The sequence below is a fragment of the Pseudophryne corroboree genome, chromosome 4, assembly GCF_028390025.1.
Source record: "Pseudophryne corroboree isolate aPseCor3 chromosome 4, aPseCor3.hap2, whole genome shotgun sequence".
Classification (NCBI taxonomy): Eukaryota; Metazoa; Chordata; class Amphibia; order Anura; family Myobatrachidae; genus Pseudophryne; species Pseudophryne corroboree.
The window spans coordinates 208061773-208084372 of NC_086447.1; the positions used below are offsets into that span (position 1 = coordinate 208061773).

Genomic DNA, 22600 nt, shown 5'->3' on the forward strand with positions numbered 1-22600 from the left:
AGGATGTCATGTTGCAGCTTCTCCATAGGTAAGGCCTGAGCCACATCTGAGAAAGCCAGAAGAGCCCAATACTTCCCGGGCCCAAAATTAGTACTGGCTCTTCAACCACTAAACCCAGCAGTATTGATCGTTCCAGGGCCTCAGTAGCGACAAAACACTGACGGGCCTGGCTCTGCTTCTATGGCGGCACACCTGGAGACTGCTCAGGGCACACTAGTGTGCCACGGCACAGTGGTTGAAAAACACTGGCTTAGAGGTTATGGAAAGGAAAAAAGGACCCCATCCATTTGGGTTATTTTCAGCTAGAAGACTCGACTAAAAACCCAAACCTTTGATCTAGTGGAACAGGAAGTAAAACCCTTTAGAACAGAATCTGAATAGCTCATTTTACAATGAACACATTTTCTACCATCCACAGGGAAATCTCTGGTGAATAAATGCTTTGGTGGAGGATGTAAGAGGTCTAAGATGTAGCCCTTGGTAATGAAGGTCCTCACCCAAGAGTACAATGTTGTCTGAAACCACCAGTCCTTGTATGCAGATTGACACTCACCACAGTATCTCCTGAATGGGTTGAGAACTTAACATGCTATAGGTTTGTCAGTGGCTGAGGACCTAGATAACATCCTACCCATATCTGTATACACAAGGTGCTAATGATCGGCTAATACAAGGCACATATGCATCCTCATACATCTTGCCTCAATAAGCCATGCAGCAGGAGATGCCTGGCGTGAGTCAGCCAGTAGCTCCCGGACTGCTCTGCCAATGTTGGGTGTCTTTTACTGCCGAAAATGTGTCTTATCGCACTAGGACACACAAGCACCTTATGTTCATTAAAATGATATGCAGCATGCCTATATTCTGTGTGCGACTGTGGTTGTATCTGCATACAAAATGCTACGTTAGTGATTTCTAGGAAAACACTAACGTACCATTTTGTATACAGATACAGCTGCAGTCACAAACAATATAGGCATGCCACTTATTTTAATCTGCATAAGTTGCTTGTGCGTCCTATTCGCATAGCAATGCGACACATTTAAACTGAAAGTGTCACACATAAAGATGTTCAGCACTACTAAGTCACACCACGGCATGGCTTGAAGGGAAGTTTAACGCGACTGCAGAAAGCATGAGGAGGACAAATCTGTAACTTGATTCTTTGGCTAGCCCAGTGAATGAATGATGTCAAAAGGTAGAAAATTACTTTTTTACAAATGTTGCAATAATCTTTTGCAACTCTAGAATGTCACTTCCAAAGGGAAGGGACTCCAAGGCTTTTATGGAATCAGCATCTGCTTGCCAGTAGAGTAACCAAAAGGTGCTATGGGCTGCAATAACTGTTTAAAATTCTAAACACAAGATCTGTGGCAATGGCTTTTTTATCAAAATAACAGATGCTCCTCTAATGGGCTCTACTGGTGGGAACAACTCAAGAGTGTGGCTTACTGGATATGAGGCCCCAGCTAATGATCCACCTACCCCTCCAAAACTTCATCCAGGCTGACATTAGAATATGTTGTAGTGAAGCTCCTGCAGCAATGAAAAAACTTTTCATGGTGGCCTGAAGATTGACATCTTAAATTGGTAGAGGAATGGTATAGGAATATCCACCATGAAAGAGGGTGGAACCAACCTAGTTCTTTGCACTGTTGGATGTGGGGCAACTAATGCTAGCTCCATAGAGATTTTAACTTTCTTTCTTTCTTTTTTTTTTAAATTGGGATATTTCACTTTAACAAATCTTACCAGTGAGGGGAAGACTGCTTGCTTCTGAGCTATTATTTTTTTAAGTTAAGATTCTGAAGGTGAAGCTTACCTTAAATATTAAACACCCTTTACACAACATAAATTAATGCTTCTGTGTCAATGGTACTGCCTGGATCTCTCTCCCACTGAAGACCAGGATCGAGATTGGTGGATGCTTATCTCCAACCTGGGCGGGCGGAGACTTCAAATGTTGAATGTTCCCAGTCTGTAAAGGTGCTGAAAGTTGTCACTTCAGTGTATGCAATATAAAGGCAGGGTATAACAGGCACTGAAGATACCTGCCCCAGTCACTGAGTGAAACAACCCATGAAACCAAGGAAGCTCATCAGAAACGGGAAGATCCTTATACCAGTGAGGCAGGGACTAGGCCAGAATGGGTGCTACAGCAGAAGGCGAATTCAGGGTCTGCTCTCTGCTTGCAGTTGCCTAGACAGTTTGAACATAGCCTCAGTTATACTAAGCCGGCTCAGCTGTGTCTGTAGGTAGCCGCAGGTCCCCCTTTTTGGGCAAGCTACTTGTCCCTGATATTTAAGTAAAATAAAGGGGAAAATTAAAAAAAATACAGACAGCAGAAGGATTCTGTTCAAAAAAGCCATAGCAGAAGCATGTCAACGCACAGATATTGTGGCTTCTAAATTTACAAATTATTCGCCATTACCCAGTGGTTTTAATCTCCTTATTCTTTCTTTACATAAGGAACTGCGGATACTGTTAACTATAGTATACAACACTATAGAATTATGTGGAAGTTAAGTTGTATTTTTGTTCATTTTTTATATGCCACAAAAACACTACTCAGATACAAAGAAAAAGGATGTACAGACCCAAATAAAAATACAGGTAATATGCTACAGAGAAACATGAAGATGGTGTGGACTGGAATGGAATAGTATTATGGCAGACAATGACGGGATGGGAGTGCACCTAACAAAAGGAAAGGCATTAACAGGGGAACCCCTCAAGTCCAGCAGAACTACAGTATACAGTCATTAATAGCTACCCCCCTGTGGTTTAAAGAGGGCTGCAAGTGTATTGAGCAAACACTGAGCCCTTCACCCCACTAAAGCAACAAGGAGAAAACATGCCATTTAGAAGTTTTGTAGCTCACTGACAAGAGGGGAAAAGATTACCAGGCAGTCACAAGCTGTGGGTGCAAAGTTAGTTTATTTTTGGCAGATTGTTGAAGAAAAAGTGGGTGACTCGAGTAGCTGTCTGTGACGGACTGCTGACTTAGGGGTAAGAGTTCTTGCAGTCCACTCCGGTCACCCCATAGTAGTTGCAGAAGGGCAGATATGAATGAAAATAGCACAATGCTTCTTAGTGAATAGAAAAAACTGCTTTCTGTAACAAATGGCCAGGATATAAGAGCTCAGGCAAATGGAAGCGACAAAACTACTCTACTGAATTACACTGATCAATTTCATGCGTGACAGAGTCTGAATCAGTGTACAAAGTGCTAGCATTTTCTTTGTGGTTAAAGTCCCAGCACCTCTGGTACACTGAATGGAGTTCCACTGTGTTCGCATTGCAAAATATAAAGAAAAATATGGTACTTTAAAACTTCTCGGATCAGCTCTGGCGTGCAGGTCATCTCGCGCAGTATGACTTAAAGACGCTAGTTGTATGAGGACACATCTGTAAATCATATTTAATTAACAATGTCTAAATGAAATAGCCCCTACAGTGGTTCCTGGTTTACCCAAACACCTGCCCTGATCTAGACAGCACTGCGCACTTTTATTTGTAACACAAATTTGTTATGATTCCCAAAGAGCGGTCAATGGAAAAAATAAGATTTTACTTACCGGTAAATCTATTTCTCGTAGTCCGTAGTGGATGCTGGGGACTCCGTAAGGACCATGGGGAATAGACGGGCTCCGCAGGAGACATGGGCACTTTAAGAAAGAATTTAGATTCTGGTGTGCTCTGGCTCCTCCCTCTATGTCCCTCCTCCAGACCCCAGTTAGAGAAACTGTGCCCGGAAGAGCTGACAGTACAAGGAAAGGATTTTGGGAATCCAGGGTAAGACTCATACCAGCCACACCAATCGCACCGTATAACTTGTGATAACTTTACCCAGTTAACAGTATGAACAATCACAGAGCATCAGATAAATTCTGATGCAACTATAACATAACCCTTATTTAAGCAATAACTATATACAAGCATTGCAGAAGAAGTCCGCACTTGGGACGGGCGCCCAGCATCCACTACGGACTACGAGAAATAGATTTACCGGTAAGTAAAATCTTATTTTCTCTAACGTCCTAGTGGATGCTGGGGACTCCGTAAGGACCATGGGGATTATACCAAAGCTCCCAAACGGGCGGGAGAGTGCGGATGACTCTGCAGCACCGAATGAGCAAATACAAGGTCCTCCTCAGCCAGGGTATCAAACTTGTAGAACTTTGCAAAGGTGTTTGAACCTGACCAAGTAGCCGCTCGGCAAAGCTGTAATGCCGAGACCCCTCGGGCAGCCGCCCAAGAAGAGCCCACCTTCCTTGTGGAATGGGCCTTAACTGATTTAGGCAGCTGCAACCCAGCCGCAGAATGAGCCTGCTGAATCGTGTTACAGATCCAGTGAGCAATAGTTTGCTTTGAAGCAGGCGCCCCAAGCTTGTTGGAAGCATACAGGATAAACAAAGATTCTGTTTTCCTGACCTTAGCCGTTCTGGCTACATAAACCTTCAAAGCCCCGACTACATCCAGTTACTTGGAATCCTCCAAGTCAGTAGTAGCCACAGGTACCACAATAGGTTGGTTTATATGAAAGGATGAAACCACTTTCGGCAGAAATTGTGGGCGGGTCCGCAATTCTGCTCTATCCACATGGAAAACCAGATAAGGGCTTTTATGTGACAGCCGCCAATTCTGACACACGCCTAGCCGAAGCCAAGGCTAATATAGCATGACCACCTTCCACGTGAGATATTTTACTTCCACCGTTTTGAGTGGTTCAAACCAGTGTGATTTCAGGAAACTCAACACCACGTTAAGATCCCAAGGTGCCACTGGAGGCACAAAAGGGGGATGAATATGCAGCACTCCCTTTACAAACGTCTGAACTTCAGGCAGAGAAGCCAGTTCTTTTTGAAAGAAAATGGATAAGGCCGAAATCTGAACCTTAATGGAACCCAATTTAAGGCTCAAAGTCACTCCCGACTGTAGGAAGTGAAGGAAAAGGCCCAGCTGGAATTCCTCCGTAGGGGCATTCCTGGCCTCACACCAAGCCACATATTTTCGCCATATACGGTGATAATGTTGAGCCGCCACATCCTTCCTAGCCTCTATCAGCGTAGGAATGACCTCATCCGGAATGCCTTTTTCTGCTAGGATCCGGCGTTCAACCGCCATGCCGTCAACCGCAGCCGCGGTAAGTCTTGGAACAGACAAGGCCCCTGTTGCACAAGTCCTGTCCTAGAGGCAGAGGCCACGGGTCCTCTGTGAGCATTTCTTGCAGATCTGGATACCAAGTCCTTCTTGGCCAATCCGGAACAAAGAGTATTGTTCTCACTCCTCTTTTCCTTATGATTCTCAGCACCTTGGGTATGAGAGGAAGAGGAGGAAATATATAGACCAACGGGAACACCCACGGTGTCACCAGTGCGTCCACAGCTATCGCCTGAGGGTCTCTTGACCTGGCGCAATATCTCTGCAGCTTTTTGTTGAGGCGGGATGCCATCATGTCCACCTGTGGCAGTTCCCACCGACTTGCAATCTGCATGAAGACTTCTTGACGAAGTCCCCACTCTCCCGGGTGGAGGTCGTGCCTGCTGAGGAAGTCTGCTTCCCAGTTGTCCACTCCCGGAATGAACACTGCTGACAGTGCGCTTATGTGATTCTCCGCCCAGCGAAGAATTCTGGTGCGTTCTACCATCGCCACCCTGCTCCTTGTGCCGCCTTGGCGGTTTACATGAGCCACTGCAGTGATATTGTCTGACTGAATCAGAACCGGTTGGTCGCGAAGCAGGGACTCCGCTTGACGTAGGGCGTTGTATATGGTCCTTAGTTCCAGGATGTTGATGTGAAGGCAAGTCTCCAGACTTAACCACAGCCCTTGGAAATTTCTTCCCTGTGTGACTGCCCCCCACCCTCTGAGGCTTGCATCCGTGGTCACCAGGACCCAGTCCTGAATGCTGAATCTGCGACCTTCGAGAAGGTGAGCACTCTGCAGCCACCACAGGAGAGACACCCTGGCCCGTGGGATAGGGTGATTAACCGATGCATCTGAAGATGTGATCCGGACCACTTGTCCAGTAAGACCCATTGGAAGGTCCTCGCATGGAACCTGCCGAAGGGAATGGCCTCGTATGATGCCACCATCCTTCCCAGGACTCGAGTGCAGTGATGCACTGACACTTGTTTTGGTTTTAATAGATTCCTGACCAGTGTCACGAGCTCCTGAGCTCTCTCTATCAGGAGATAAACCCTTTTCTGGTCTGTGTCTAGGATCATGCCTAGGAGAGGCAGATGAGCTGTAGGAACCAACTGCGACTTTGGAATATATAGAATCCAGCCGTGTTGCAGTCACACTTTCAGAGAAAGTGATACGCTGTTCAGCAACTGCTCTCTTGATCTCGCCTTTATGAGGAGATCGTCCAAGTACGTGATAATAGTGACACCTTGCTTCCGCAGGAGCACCATCATTTCCGCCATTACCTTGGTGAATATTCTCGGGGTCGTGGAGAGACCAAACGGCAACGTCTGAAATTGGTAATGACAATCCCGTACCGCAATTCTGAGGTACGCCTGATGAGGTGGATAAATGGGGACATGAAGGTATGCATCCTTTATGTCCAGAGTCACCATAAAATCTCCCCCTTTCAGGCTTGCAATGACCGCTCTTAGCGATTCCATCTTGAACTTGAACCTTTTCAGGTATATGTTCAGGGATTTTAAATTCAATATGGGTCTGACCGAACTGTCTGGTTTCGGGACTACAACATGGTCGAATAATAACCCCCTCCTTGTTGAAGGAGGGGAACCTTGACCACTACCTGTTGAAGATACAATTTGTGAATTGCAGTTAACACTGTTTCCCTCTCGTGGGGGGAAGCCGGCAGGGCCGTCGGTGAGGGGGCATCTCCTCAAAGTCCAGCTTGTATCCCTGAGACACAATATCTATTGCCCAGGGATCTAACAGGGAGTGAACCCACTTGTGGCTGAACTTACGAAGGCGTGCCCCCACCGGGCCTAGCTCCGCCTGTGGAGCCCCAGCGACCTGCGGTGGATTTTGTAGAGGCCAGGGAGGACTTCTGTTCCTGGGAACTAGCTGTGTTGTGCAGCTTCTTTCCTCTGCCCCCGCCTCTGGCAAGAAAGGACGCACCTCGGACTTTCTTGTTTCTTTGTTCGAAAGGCTGTATTTGATAATGTCGCGCTTTCCTAGGCTGTACAGGAATATAAGGCAAAATATCAGAATTACCAGCTATAGCTGTGGAGACCAGGTCCGAGAACCCTTCTCCACACAATCCTCAGCCTTCCATATGCCTCTTAAGTCGGCATCATCTGTCCATTGCATATTCTACAGGACACGTCAAGCAGAAATCGACATAGCTTTGACTCTAGGACCCAGTATACACATGTCTCTTTGGGCATGTTATATATATATATATATATATATATATATATATATATATCTCTTAAGACAGCATCTTTAATATATATATCTCTCTATATCTCTCTCTCTCTATATAGCTCTCTCTCTCTCTATATATATATATACACATATATATATATATATATATACATACACATACTAGGGTCTCAATCTCTGCTGATAAGGTACCTGTCCACGCTGCCACAGCGCTATAAACCCATGCACGCTATCTGCAGGATCCCTGAGAATAGCTGTTACGTCAGGGCTACCTTTTCGGCAAACGTGACACCCTAGGGGAAGATTCCCATCATATCCTGGTCCTAGTGGGGAAAGGATACTGCCTGAGAATTCTTTGTGGGAAACTGCAGTCTCTTGTCTGGAGATTCTCGCTCTTTTTCATCATGAGGAGGGAAATTTACCTCCGCTTTCTTCCCCTTAAACATGTGTACCCTTGTGTCAGGGACAGATGAGTCATCAGTGATATGCAAATCATCTTTTATTACAATAATCATATATTGAATACTTTTCTGCCATTTTGGCTGTAACTTTGCATTATCGTAGTCGACACTGGAGTCAGACTCCGTGTCGATATCAGTGTCTATTATTTTGGATAGTGAGCATTGAGAAACTCTGAAGATCTCTGCGACATAGGGACAGACATGGGTAGATTTCCTGTCTGTTCTCTAATCTTTTGTGCAATAAATTCACCTTAGCACTTAATTACACATATCCAAACAGGTGTCGGCGTTGTCGACGGAGACACCCTCTCACACACATATTTGCTCCATCTCCTCCTTAGGGGAGCCTTTTACCTCAGACATGTCGACACACACGTACCGACACCACACACTCAGGGAATGCTCATCTGAAGACAATTCCCCCATAAGGCCCTTTGGAGAGACAGAGAGAGAGTATGCCAGCACTATTAACCCAGGAATAACACAGTAACTTAATGTTAACGCAGTAGCTACTGTTTATATTGATTTTTGCGCCTAATTATGTGCCCCCCCTCTCTTTTTACCCTCTTCTACCGTGTAACTGCAGGGGATAGACTGGGGAGCTTCCTCTCAGCGGTGCTGTGGAGAAAAAACATGGCGCTGGTGAGTGCTGAGGAAGAAGCCCCGCCCTATCGACGGCGGGCTTCTGTCCCGCTTTCATGTACAATTTTGGCGGGGGCTCATACATATATACAGTACCCAACTGTACATTATGCAAACTTTTGCCAAAGAGGTCTCTAATTGCTGCCCAGGGCGCCCACCCCTGCGCCCTGCACCCTTACAGTGACCGTAGTATGTGGGTGTAGTGTGGGAGCAATGGCGCACAGCTGCAGTGCTGTGCGCTACCTCATATGAAGACTGGAGTCTTCTGCCGCCGATTTCGAAGTCTTCTTGCTTCTTTCACCCGGCTTCTGTCTTCCGGCTCTGCGAGGGGGACGGCGGCGCGGCTCCGGGATCGGACGACAAAGGGTGAGATCCTGTGTACGATCCCTCTGGAGCTAATGGTGTCCAGTAGCCTAAGAAGCAGGACCTATCTTCAGAGAGTAGGGCTGCTTCTCTCCCCTCAGTCCCACGATGCAGGGAGTCTGTTGCCAGCAGAGCTCCCTGAAAATAAAAAACCTAACAAAATACTTTCTTATAGCAAGCTCAGGAGAGCTCACTAAGTAGCACCCAGCTCGTCCGGGCACAGATTCAAACTGGGGTCTGGAGGAGGGACATAGAGGGAGGAGCCAGAGCACACCAGAATCTAAATTCTTTCTTAAAGTGCCCATGTCTCCTGCGGAGCCCGTCTATTTCCCATGGTCCTTACGGAGTCCCCAGCATCCACTAGGACGTTAGAGAAATAGGATGTTGGTACTTACCAGATAAATCCTTTTCTTTGAATCCACAGGGGGCACTGGAGTACTCTTGGGATATGGACAGGGTGTTAGCAGGATAGGCACATTTAAATTAGTAACTCTCCACCCCCTTCATACTTCAAAAGTACCTCAGTGTTTTTTACTGAGCCAAACAGGAGCGATAGAGAAGATGAATAGAGAATTACATATAACATTATAACTTAACGGACAACAATGAAGTTGACACATAACGTAACAGACAATAAACAGTTGGCACAATAATCGATATCACCTGAACATCTGAACAAGTCGGTGAGAATGTGTTACCATAAGATCCACTGAACTTACCACAAGACAGGTAAAACTGCTCTGGGTGGGCGTCCAATGCCCCCTTTGGATTCAAAGAAAAGGATTTATCTGGTAAGTACCAAAATCCTATTTTCTCTTTCATCCACTAGGGGTCACTGGAGTACTCTTGGGACGTACCAAAGTTCCCCCTTAGGCGGGAGAGCTGTTTGGCACCTGTAACAATAGACCGCCAAAGCTAGATGCTGATGTCGCAAACGTATCAAACTTGTAAAAGCGCACAAACGTGTGCACTGATGACCATGTAGCCGCACGGCAAAGCTGCGTCGTATAGGCTCCACGACCTGCTGCCCATGAAGTTCCCACAGAACGTGTTGAATGAGCTTAAATTGATGCAGGCGGTTGTAGCCTAGCATGAAGGTAAGCCTGACATATGGTCAGCTTAATCCGTCTGGACAAGGTCTGCTTGGAAGCTGGCCAACCCATCTTGACTGCATCATAGAGAACAAACAATGTATCCATTTTACGTACTGTCGACGTTCGCGCTACATAAACACGTAGTGCGCATACCACATCCAAAGTAGCTGGAGTTCCTGCACTTTCTGATAATACCGGAACTACGATTGGTTGATTGATGTGAAATGATGATACTACTTTTGGTAGGAAAGCAGGATTCGTCCGAAGTTCCGCTCTATCATCATGAAACACCAAATACGGTGGCCTGCATGACAAGGCACCCAATTCTGAAACCCACCTTGCTGAGGCTAAGGCTGGCAGAAAAACTGTTTTCCAAGTGAGATACTTAACATCCACCTGCTGTAAGGGTTCAAAAAGTGAAGACTGTAAAAAACTTAACACCAGATTCAAGTCCTATGTCGCTGTAGGTGGTATAAATGGAGGTTGTACTCTGAGGACACCTTGCAGGAAAGTGTGTACAGTTGGCAAGAGAGCCAAACGCCTTTGAAAGTAAATTGACAAGGCAGAAACCTGCACCTTTAGTGTAGATAAATATAGTCCTCCATCTAACCCAGTCTGTAAAAATGGCAAAAGACGGGATAACTTGAATATGTCGGAAACTTACGAGCTTCATACCACCCTATATAGGCACGCCAAATCCTGTGAAAATGAGCTGCCGTAACTGGCTTCCTAGCACGTAACATGGTTGGTACAACCGATTCTGGAATATACTCTTCTTAAGAGGGCGGTTTCAACAACCATCCCGTCAAACGCAGCCGCGCTAAATTGGGGTAAAGGAAAGGACCCTGTTGTAACGTAGCGGGAGAGTAAGGATCGTCTGCGTGTAGCCCGCGGAAATCCGAGAACCATGCTCTCAGAGGCCAATGAGGCGCCACTAGTATGACTGTCGTGGACTCTCGTTTGATCCGCTTTAGCAACCGAGGAATCAGCGGAAACAGATACACGAGGCTGTACGGCCACGCGATCGTGAGAGCATCCACTGCCACTGCCTTTGGATCTCGTGTTCTTGACACATACTGGGGTGTTTGATGATTTTGGCGAGATGCCATTAGATCCACCTGTGGGTAACCCCACCGCTGGACCAACATCTGAAACACTTCTGGATTTAACGCCCATTCTCCTGGATGAAAATCCTGACGACTGAGATAATCCGCCTCCCAGTTGTCCACTCCCGGAATGAACACTGCCAACAATATCACCTGGTGATGCTCGCCCCAATTGAGGATTCGAGCAACTTCTCGCATGGCCATGCGTCTTCGAGTTCCTCCTTGTTTGTTGATGTATGCGACTGCCATCGCGTTGTCTTACTGGACCTGGACAGTCTGAGACCGGCGCATGTGCACTGCTTGTCGCAGCGCGTTGTAAATTGCCCTGAGTTCCAGGACATTTATTGACAGCAATATTTCTTGATCTGACCAGAGACCCTGAGGCTGACAATTTTGGACCACTGCTCCCCAACCTCTGAGACTCGCATCCATCATTAGAATTATCCAATTCCAGACGCCGAACCTTTTCCCTGCGGGGAGATTGTGTACTTGGAGCCACCAGAGCAGTGATACTCTGGGCCGTGGAGACTACCGCACCATCTGGTGAATTTTTAGATGCGAGCCTGACCACTAGGTTTGATTTCTTGAAGTTGACAATCCAACCATGCTGAACTAGTACATTGTACGTTAGCAAGGCATGTTGAAGGAGTATCTGTTGAGACGGAGCTTTGATGAGCAGATCGTCTAAGTACTGAACTATTGTCACTCCCAGGGATCTGAGATGAGCTATCATCACAGACATCACTTTGGTGAATACCCGAGGCGCTGACGAGAGGCCAAACGGTAGAGCCTGAAATTGATAATGGTTTTGCTGTACTGCAAACCTTAAGTACATCTGATGCGGTGGCCAAATTGGAATGTGCAAGTACGCATCCTTGAGATCCAGCGCAATCATGAATTTCTGTGGCTCTAAACCTGCAATTACTGACCGCAGGGATTCCATCTTGAATCTGTAGTAAGTGACGTACTGATTGAGCCCCTTTCAATATCGGTCTGACAAAGCCATCCGGCTTTGGTACTACAAAAAGACTGGAATAACCACCTTGATCCTGTTGGTGAACTGGAACCGGGATCAAAACTGCTGAATCTAGCAGAGACTGAATCGCAGTCTACAGAACCGCCTTCTTGTCTTCTGACACAGGCAGACCTGTCTTGAAAAAGCGCTTTGGTGGGAGACAATCGAACTCTATTTTGTAACATTTTAACACTAAATTGCGGATCCACCTATCTGTGGATGTCTGAAACCACGCCACACGGAACGTCTGAAGGCGTGCCCCCACAACTGAAGATCCGAGATGGGCTGGGAGCCCGTCATGCCACTGGCTTGTCGGTGGTCTTAGCGTCCTGACGACGGTTGGTGGTTTGTTGAAAACCACATCCTCTACCACGTCTACGTTGTGTGGTTGTTCCTCTAGCACGGCCTCGAAAGGACTGAGGTCTAAAGGATTTGAATGCTGGACCTGAATATTTTCGTTTAGTAGCCTGTGTAGGCAATGGTAGGAAAACAGATTCCTCAACACCCCCCCCCCCCCCCCCCCCCTTGGCCTGAAAAATCCATTTGTCTAATTCAGGACCAAACAACATCTTGCCAGCGTAAGGCAACGCTTCTATTCCTCGTTTGGACTCTGCCTGCCAAGCACGCAGCCAGAGTGCACGTCGTGCCACAACTAGTGAAGCTGAAAGGCGAGAACTAACCTGGCCGACGTCCATAGAAGCTGTACATAGATACTCAGCAGATTCACAGATGTGATCAGCAAGAAGTATAAGATGGTCGTCTTGTAGGGCCGACCTGAGCTGTGTTATCCATGTAATTACAGCCTTATTTACCCAAATTCCAACCAAAGCAGACCTAGGCAACACCCCTACTGCTGTATACATTGACTTTAGCATAGCTTCTAGCTTACGCTTAGACGGGTCTTTAAGCGTAGTAGCAGTTGGTACTGGAATGGTTAACTTTTTAGAAAGTTTTGACACCGACGAATCCACCGTCGGAGGATTCTCTCATTTAGATGTCAGACTCTGGAAACTGGTAACTAGACCGAAACCGGCGAGGTATAGAAGACAGTTTATCCAGATTCTTCCATGCCTGTTAACTGCTTATTAAGAGACTCTGAATAAGGAAAACACACCGGAGATCTGTGTCATTTAGCAAATAGCACCTCATTTGAAAGAGGTTCTTCAGGCTTTGTAAAATTTAGAGTCTGCTGTACTGCCCTGATGAGATGATCAATGGCCGGGCTGTCAGTATCCTCACTATCTGTGTCCTGGCCCAATTCACCCTCATGTTCCTCTGGAGATAGGAGGTCTGGCATAGAATTGTCTGAATGCAACATAGCAGAAACAGGTAAATTATAAGTCAAATGATAACTATCTTTGTGACCCGAACTAGACTTGGACCTTTGCAAAGTCCTAGACATCTCCCGAGACCCCTCCGGTATCTCTGGCGGTCTCACCCAAGCCTCAGATCTAGCCGCCTCACGCTCCTTTCGAGCGGCGGCCAATTCAGATTATAACCCAGACATTATATCCGCTACCGTGCCCACGGAGGATCAGGAGAAGAAATCGTATTTGTAGCTGTATTAACAAAACATACTGTGCATGTGGTAGATCCATCAGGTAACACACTCGCACAGACATTGCAGTTAAGGTGCTTTTTTGATTTTGCCGATGCCTTACTCATTATGTACACAAACAAGTAGACAAAAACAGACAAGTCCCACGACTCAGTAAAAATTTTTACTAAAGTGTACACGGCCGAAGTGCAGTGAACGTGGCCACACTATACGAAACCTGATCTGTCCAAATTCCTACCAACACCCCTGCTCCATCCGGAGTTGCAGGACAGCAAACTTCCTGGAAGAAGCAGGAAGTATGGTTAAAATGGCCCCCAGCCATGTGCTTATAATCCTATGTATAACACAGCAATCATGTTAGGCTATATGTGTCACTGGTACATTTATAACCCTTAAAAACATACAGTCTCTTTACAGTAATATTGTATTAATACAGGCTTAACAGCCTGTTGTAGGTGCTGTACAGTATAGTGCTGCGGGCATTACCTCCCCCCTGCAGCGGTGCTGCTTGTAATGGAGACAGACCGCGGCAACAGTGAGCATTGTCCGCGGTCTGAGTGAGGGCTGAGCCGCCGGCAGCGTGGAAACTGTTGTAGGCTCCCCACCTAGTGTGAGCTCCCTTCAGTGATAGCTATCAGCGGCGGGAACCGGGGAGTGCGGCGGTTGCGGCCGGCAGTGGTACCAGTGCAATCACCATCAGCGGCCAGGATCTGGGGAGTGACGGCGGGCAGCCGCGGTACCATTACTATCAGCGGCCGGGAGCGGAGGTGTGGCGGCGGCCAGCGTTGGGCTGGGGAATAGGCAGCAGAAAGGACATAGTACTAAGCTAGCAATCCCCACACAGCGAGGCGGCAGCGTGATCTGACCGCCCTGATCCCCCAGTAATGCATATGAAAGGAGCGGTGCCTGCCCGCTCTTACCGGAGGCTGATGTTGGAGGCTATGACGGGAATTCTTGTGTAAGCTCTGTCCTGCTCCTTCCTGCAGCTCAGTGAAAGTAGCTGAGCTGCTTGTGGTCTATGGCGGTGCTCCTCTGATGAGCGATGACAACCCAATAGCTGCCCCAGAAGCTTCCACAATCCCGGACCCAAGCTTCTTTATAAGCTGGGAAGGAATTGTAAGTAAAAAGTAAAAAAATAGAAATAATGTGGAGTTCTCCACATGTGCTCTATCCTGATTGAGCACAGAGAAAACACTGAGGTACTTTGGGAGTATGGAGGGGGTGGAGAGTTACTAATTTAAATATTTAAATGTGCCTATCCTGCTAACGCCCTGTCCATATACCAAGAGTACTCCAGTGACCCCTAGTGGATGAAAAAGAAAGATGATATGTAAACAGGACATAAGAGATTATGGGGGAAATGTACAAAGCAGTGAAAACAGTGGAGAAGTGAGCCAGCGGAGAAGTTAACCATGTCAGCATTGATGTAAAATTTATAATTGCATAATATAAAAGCATACAGAGCAGTTGATTGGTTGCCATGGGCAACTTCTCCACTTTTTTCACTGCTTAGTACATCTCCCCCCTATGTGAAGAGAATCTACATGGACTGCTCACTGGTGTACAGCTAGAAAAATTAAATAAGCTTCTTCCTTTACCCACTAGTTTCTCCAACTTTCTCCAATAAAATACGTTAGTCTTTTGTATCTTTAAATATAGAATTGTTTTCGGTTAAAAAAAAAAAAAATTAAAAAACTTCCAGGAAAGTTTTAAAAAAAAACAGATTACTTTTACACTTTATTTAAAAAGAAAACATTTTTATCAGTCACATTTACTTAAAACAAATATCAAATTACAGTAAAAATTTTTTGTCATTGCTGTCAAGATTTCGGTTTTAATCATACAGGAGTCAAACAAACAAACCACAGCATTACAATCAATTAAGAATGGTATTTTTTTTTTTCGGGAACCAATAGCCTGTGGTAGAGTGTAAGATGTTTTGATAGCCATCCTGCCTATATCAAAACTACATTCTTTATTGTTAATTTTGTCATGTACTTATGCGACACTTGATGCGTCAATAAAACAAAACAAAAAAAACTACTTTCTTTCATTTTTGCAAACTATGTCATGCTGAACCATGTAGTGTGTGGAGTTATTGGCAAAGCAACACATATGACCCTACCTACACAAGCAATGTAGCCCAAATAGTGACATGAGAAGAAGGCGTATGTCTTGGCAAGCCCTCCCCTGCCAGTCATAGCACTTACACAATGCATTACTAGCATCGATGCCTTAGGATAGAAGGAGAAAGGGGACTAGGGAATAGTAAAGAAAAGTTCCATCGGCAATGAGTATAGAACCGGTCCATACTGTTCTAATATTTAAATTTTCTATCATTATCCAGACAAATGCTTATTTTGAGGTTGTCCAGTCCCATAAGCACAGTATGCATCACGTGAAATTTCCTAACCTTTATTTCCCTAATATATGTTTCAGTAGTATTAACAGTATTTGTGGAGCAATGTAACTTAAAATGGATGTATGCTTAGTGAGCAGAGTAGGAGGCACAAGTATGATTATTGGTCTTACAGCATCACTTGAGCTCAATCCATCTCTGCTTAGCCAAGCAGCATTATCGGTTGTATTGAATAAAATAAATTTAAAAATAACTGTCCAACATTTTATTTAAGGAGTTCTCTTTTAAAAAGAATTCCTACACTCAGTATGTAAAACAGAAGCATACCTCGTAGTATCCTCTCCTCATGGCAACGAAGGAAGTCCCAGATTCTAACCGTTCCATCATCTGAACAGGTGGCAAATTTATTATCCGTAGGGGAGAAACTGTTGCATGGAAACAAGCATTATGGGAAAAATGTCAGATATACAAACAGTATTCAACAGTATTCTCCCCCAAAAAATTGGCATCACCACATTACGATATCTTATTGGTTTGTGGAAACTTGTATTTTTCCCTACGAGGCTAGTGCCTTAAGCTTCATTAAACTGTCCATTTCTCAAGAATGTGTTACCTCGTGCGTTGCTGTAAGCTGGCAAAGTAAGACTAAAAAGAGAACTGTTTATGGTCCATGGAACGGATCCAGAAAACCAATCTGCACCTAGCTTTGCAGACCAATACAACAATGGCACTATGCTCTAACTCCTACTACTCTACAAATATGTCCCTCAATCCATAAAATAAACTACACTTCTTGGTCTAGTTTCATTGTTTTAATAAACCTAAAAGGGACACCATTTTCAGTAAATGTAATTCGTGTACATTATTATATTGGTTAAATACGCCTAAAAAAAAAGAGTTAGGTCACCTATAATCAGTAAAGCCCCAGTACGTGGGTATAAGTAGTTATGCAATTTTACACTCTCTGCTGTTATTTCTATTCATCCCACATCTCTCCAAAATGACCAATAGAAATGTGGACTAGTAAATTTATGACCCATCTCTTAAAAAGTCTCCTGTAGTACATCATTCTGCCAGGTGAATGCAGGCATATTAACCACTTGCCTGGCAACGTCACATGTGATGCAGAAGGAGACAGAAGTACTTCAGCTGGCAAGGTCACGTCATGTGCGACCGCGCCGCCCCAGCTTTAGATGGGGAGATCCGTTCAGACAGAATCTCCTCTGGCTCCTAGACCCCCTGCAGTGACTGACTGAATTGTGCCCAGAATGTTGCACAACCGGCATTTTGGAGCGCATGCGTTGGAATCAAGGTGCGGGGAGGGGAACTTGGTTCTTCCCAAGCACAATTTTGCTGATATCTGCAAGTGTAGAGATCAGCGGCAGCAGGGGTGTTTCTCAGTCCCCCCCTGACACACCCTTGGCTGTGCTCTGCATGTGGGGGACGGGAGTGTGAACATTATTGCAGAATGTGCTGCTAATCTGCTATTCCTGTGAGTGCCTAAGTTTTATTTCTCATAACGTTGCCTGGCTATGAAGAATTTCTAAAGGTAGAACTGCATTTCCTAACCAAATAAGCCCATCACTGCATTTTGCAGGGTGGAAGTGAAGTTTGTGCACAAGTACATCCAATCCATCATATAGTGCAAATTTTGGCACCAGTTTAACCACCACCATAAAAAATTGTTGTGTTTAAGTATAATAGGTGAATGTGTGAGAAAGAGGACACATTACAAAACAGCATTTTCATTGCACTTTTGTAAATTATTTTAAAAATGGTATGAATCTTATCTCCATGTCCTCAATGATTCATTGAGCCAAAAACTGGGTGATTTTATAACTTAAGGAAAGCTAACCAACCTGGCAATGACTGCAGTACAAGTCAAGTTTTTACTACTTTTTAAATGACTTTCCAACAGTCCATAAAAAAAAAAAAAAAAAGGAACAGTAGTCCAAATAGAGGTAAACCAAAACAAAGCTCACTATCAATTATGTTGTTCATTCAAAAGGCAAACATCATATCACACAGTGCATCGGTCCGTGTCTGCTGCCAATATGTCTGAACAATGTCCCTGCAGCACAGCCGATTCCGATATACCTTGCAGATATATTGCTAAATCTGGATGGGTGTATGGCCAACACACCAATATGCCGTCAACAGTAATTGCCGATAGCGACATCACTACTGGCCGGACAAATTTAAATGTCCGCCCGTTTGTCATGTATGGCCACATATTGGCTGATGGGTTGGCAGATAGGTTGTTAAAGTGTGTACCCAGCCTAAAAAAAACAAACAAACCCAAAAGCAAATAGATCAAGAAGGAGGTGTCGAGTGTAGCTGTGTAAGAGATGTAGTTTTTTTTTTAATTAGGTCTGTTTTTTGTCTGGGAAATAAAAAAACACTAGACTTTTTGCTATTTTTAGGGTGAATGGGGATTTGCCCTATTCAATAGTTGGCCCGTTATTTCATCTAGGCGAAAAATTCGGCATGAGTGAAAGACAAGCGTATTGGTGAATCCACGTTTTCTCACCTGCGCCGTCGAAAATGATTGAGGCATTTCTCGCCATTTCCCTTTCAGTGAAAAAAAACAAAAGTGGCAAAAATGTCCCTACAAAACAGGCTTTAATGAATATTTGCTCCCGAACCCTTAAAAACGACTAAAATGGTCACACAAATCTGTTAAATCCATTTGATGTAACCAATTTGTCTGAACCACTGTTTTTGTCAGTTTTCCAGAATTTTGGAGCAAAAGGCCAATTATCATATGCTCCGATACATTAACATATTTTCACTCCAACCAGCCAGATTGGACAAAAAAAAATCTTTAGCTCTATGGCCAGCTTTAGTCTAAAGGGAAGGGGGGAGACAAATGTAAGACATAAGGAGGGAGTCTGTGTAAGGGGAGCGAAGTGCAGGAAGTAGGAGTGGAAGAACTGGAAGATGCAAAAGAAGGTGAGGTAGCCAACATGGTGAGATACACTTTTGTGAACAGGTGGGTTTTCAGCACCAGCAGGAATCAATGTAGGCTGGGGGATAGTCTGATAGAATTAGGGAGATCGCTCCAATGGTGGGTGGCAGTACAGGAGAAATCTTGGATTCTGGAGTGCATGTAGTAACAAGAGAGGAAAGTGTCATTGGCCAACTCGAAAAGTCAGTGTGTATGGAGATGAGGTTGGAGATGCAGTAAGCAGTGGAGTTGGAGAGGCTATAGTGAGGAGCTTGAAGAGGATTTTGAAGGGCAAGATGAGCCAGTGAATAGCTTGGTAGAGAGGGGAGGCATGTGTGTGTTGGTACAAGAGGAAAACTAGTCTAGCTGCAGCGCTGAGTACAGACTGGAGAGGAGCAAGATGGGAGTGGGGGAGTCCAGTGAGAAGGTTGCAGTAGTCAATGCAAGAGATGATCAGTGAGAGTGGACAATGTTTTTGGTGGCCTTCTGAGAGGAAGGGTCTGATGTGAGCGATTTTGCAGAGTTGGATCTGACAGGAAAGGGAAAGAGACTGAATGAGGGGTGAAGGAGAGGGAAGCATCCAGAATGACTTCTGCGAAGTTAGGGAACAAAGGAGATAGTGGTGTTGTCAACAGTGAAACAGAGGTCAGAAAGGAGAAGACTCTAGATGGAGGGAAGACAAGTAGGAGTTCATTTGTGGCCATGCTCAGTTTTAAGAAAGCGCTTGGACATCCCCGAGGAGATGGCATAGAAAGACAAATGGACGAGCCAGAGATGAGGGACAAGGAGAAATCAGGAGAGGTAGAGTTGAGTGTTATCAGCATAGAGGTGATACTGGAGGCTGAAGAAACTGATGAGTTCCCCCAGGGAAGAGATGTGCAGAAGAAAAAAAAAAAGGAGCAGAGGGCCAAGGTCAGAAACCAGGAGGTGGCCCATGGGAAGAATGGGTGGAGGAAGGGGTAGCTGAAGCCCGATGCAGACACAGAAGGAACCTTTGGACAAGGAAGGAGATGAACCAAGTAAAAATGGGGTCAGAGAGGCCCAAGATCTTCAAAGGTGTATAGAAGGAGAGGGTGATCTATGATGTCAAAGGCTGCAGAGAGGTCCAGGAGGATGAGAAGAAAGAAGTGCCCCCTGGATTCTACAGAGAAGATCGTTGATGAATTTGGGCATGACAATTTCAATGGAGTGGAGGGAGTGGAAACCAGATTAGAGGCTGTTGTAGACACAATGCTTGAGTATTTTAGAGGCAAAAGGGAGAAGAGAAATTGGGTGGTAGAGTGTGAAGGTGTCCAGGTTTTTTTTGTTTTGCTTTTTAAATGGGTGAGGTTGCCAGAGGGGGAGGGGGGGGAACCAGTGGAGATAGACAGCGTGAAGTAGTGAGCAAGGAGGAAACAGACAATGGGGGAAAGGGAACTAGGCAAGAGGGGATGTGATTCAGGAAACAAGTAGAGGGGGGAAAAGGGCGGGGGAATAAAATAAGGGAATGGAATTCATAAACTGTGGTGGGGCTGAAGGAGCACAAGGGTTTGTAGCGTGGCAGAAGAGCGATGGAAGGAAGCAATTTTGTGACAGATGGCCTTGATTTTGGAAGTGAAAATGGAGGCAAAGTCAGTGAGGGAGGTTGAGATGGGAGGAGGTGGGGGCGAAGGAGTGTTAATGTGGCTAAGAGATGTAGCGAGGACTGAGAAGAGATGAAAGACTTGAGGAAAGGTTGTTTGGAAATGGAGAGGAAAAGCAGTAGGAAGAGAGGAGTGCATGCTTTGTAAGAAAAATCTACTGTTAGAATTAAAAATAAAGAATGGATTATAAAGAGATTTCAGAAGTTCTGATTAGGGAAAAAAATGTATTTGCTATATTTATTTTTTACAGACATCATCAAGAACTGCATTGTCCACTTTGACAAGCATACTTAAGGTTAGAAGAAAATCTAATTTGTAGGTATACCATGCACATAATTGAGAAAGTTTATTGCATTAAGAGTAACACATCCATGACGATTACTTTATTTCTTTTAAATGCATCTGTAAACAGACAGCAGAAGCTAATTTAATAGAGTCCCTAGAAATGTTTGCATTTCTACTTTTTTTTTTTTTTTAATAGCCCTTTATTTTAACTTTTAATAGTTTAAACATGGCTTGTGTGTCTGATGGTGTTTATAAACTCACTGGAACAACAATTCAGGTCATGTGCCACAGTTTTGGAAAACTAACCCCTTCTGACACTAACATTTTTCCAAGGGCTAAATTTACTAAGCATTGGTTTTGCAAAACAGACTGTTTTTGGTGGTTTTCACAGCTATTTTTTTTTCTCACATTTACTAAAGGCAAAACTGGAAAACAACTGGTTCAGAACAGGTCATTAAACACATCGTAGTCTTAATATTTTTTTTATTAATTTTTTTTCTAACACATGTGCTTTGTGCTTTCTGGCAAATCAAAAGGTGAGGAACTACAATAAACTTGGGAGAGCTATCATGTAGTAAATTAGGAGGTCAATCATTTTATAACGGCAACATATTTATATATTAGGGGATAATTAAGATTTAACAGTATTGAGAATTATTATATTAAAAGGTTTAAAAATAATTAATTTAAAAAAATGTCATGACAGAAGCAACAATTTATTACTTTATAATGTGGACATCAGTTGTGCCTAAATAGCCAGATAAATCAGTGGTGCCCCTTGCATAAAACCTTTTTTTATACCAAAAATATTACCCCTTCAAAATAAATACTTATCTTAATGAAAATAAACAGTTTTGCCTCTAACATATCATTCTATTAAATAACCTTGGCCCCATAAGAGAATTATTCACGTTAATATTATTTCCCGATCTCCTGATTTGTTAGATAGATGCAGCTTTTTTTTCTGGTGGTTCTACCCCCAAAAGATGGCAGTTTAGCCATTAGCCAAAGTCTGTAGTTTGAGAACGACTGTTCAAACTGTCGAAGAGAAAATCCAACAGTTTGGAAACCATCCCCCCCTGGCAATGTGTGCTAGCTTTAAACCTCCAGCAAAACCACTAAGTAGATTTAAACCCAGTGTAAAAACCCAGTAATTTGAAAAAAAATATATCCAAATGGGCAATGCCATGGCTCTAGGATTTAACAATGCTTCCACTTATGATTATTTTCAGTTCTGAAAAACCAGCAAACCGGAGTGAAAGTGAACCCTGCCATGGGAAGGGGAGAATTGTTCAAATAAGACAGTAGCTTATAAAAATATTTGTTGGGCGATTTCCTGTAACGCTCTTTGTAACTTTCTATGGTAAACAGTTGGAGAATGTAAAAAGTAATACAGTTTACATAAAGCCAATTGAATTGGTTAATTTCCTTTGGATTGTTCTCTTTTGCTTAGGCTATTTAATTGCTTGTGGCACTGAAACCACGGACATTCTCTTCATTATGGAGAATGAACATTATTTTTGTAAATTATACTTTATTACATTGTTCATCTGTTTCTTGTGAACAGCAATAAACCAGAGTTCCTGCCTTGTATCAGTGTTTTGCCAACACTGACTATTTCTAGAAAGTCTGCAAACTTACAAAGCTTGTTGTCTATATTTCATACTGCTTTGACTGAATAATATACACGGTCAAGTCACATTATTATGACCAGCTCCTACATTTGACGTTGGCAGTGCGTAGCCCATGAACTGCGTCACTTGTCGTGCGCTGGCTTGGTGG

General features: G+C 44.3%; 1 protein-coding gene across 3 annotated transcripts in view; it reads right to left on the minus strand.

Annotated features, from left to right (window-relative positions):
* Nucleotides 1-22600, minus strand: part of WDR33 (WD repeat domain 33) — a 296191-nt gene that overhangs the window by 92962 nt on the left and 180629 nt on the right. For all 3 annotated transcript variants that reach the window (XM_063915872.1, XM_063915870.1, XM_063915871.1), the window contains exon 7: nt 16292-16389. In XM_063915872.1, coding sequence (XP_063771942.1) covers nt 16292-16389 — 98 coding nt within the window. The remainder of the gene's footprint in view (nt 1-16291; nt 16390-22600) is intronic.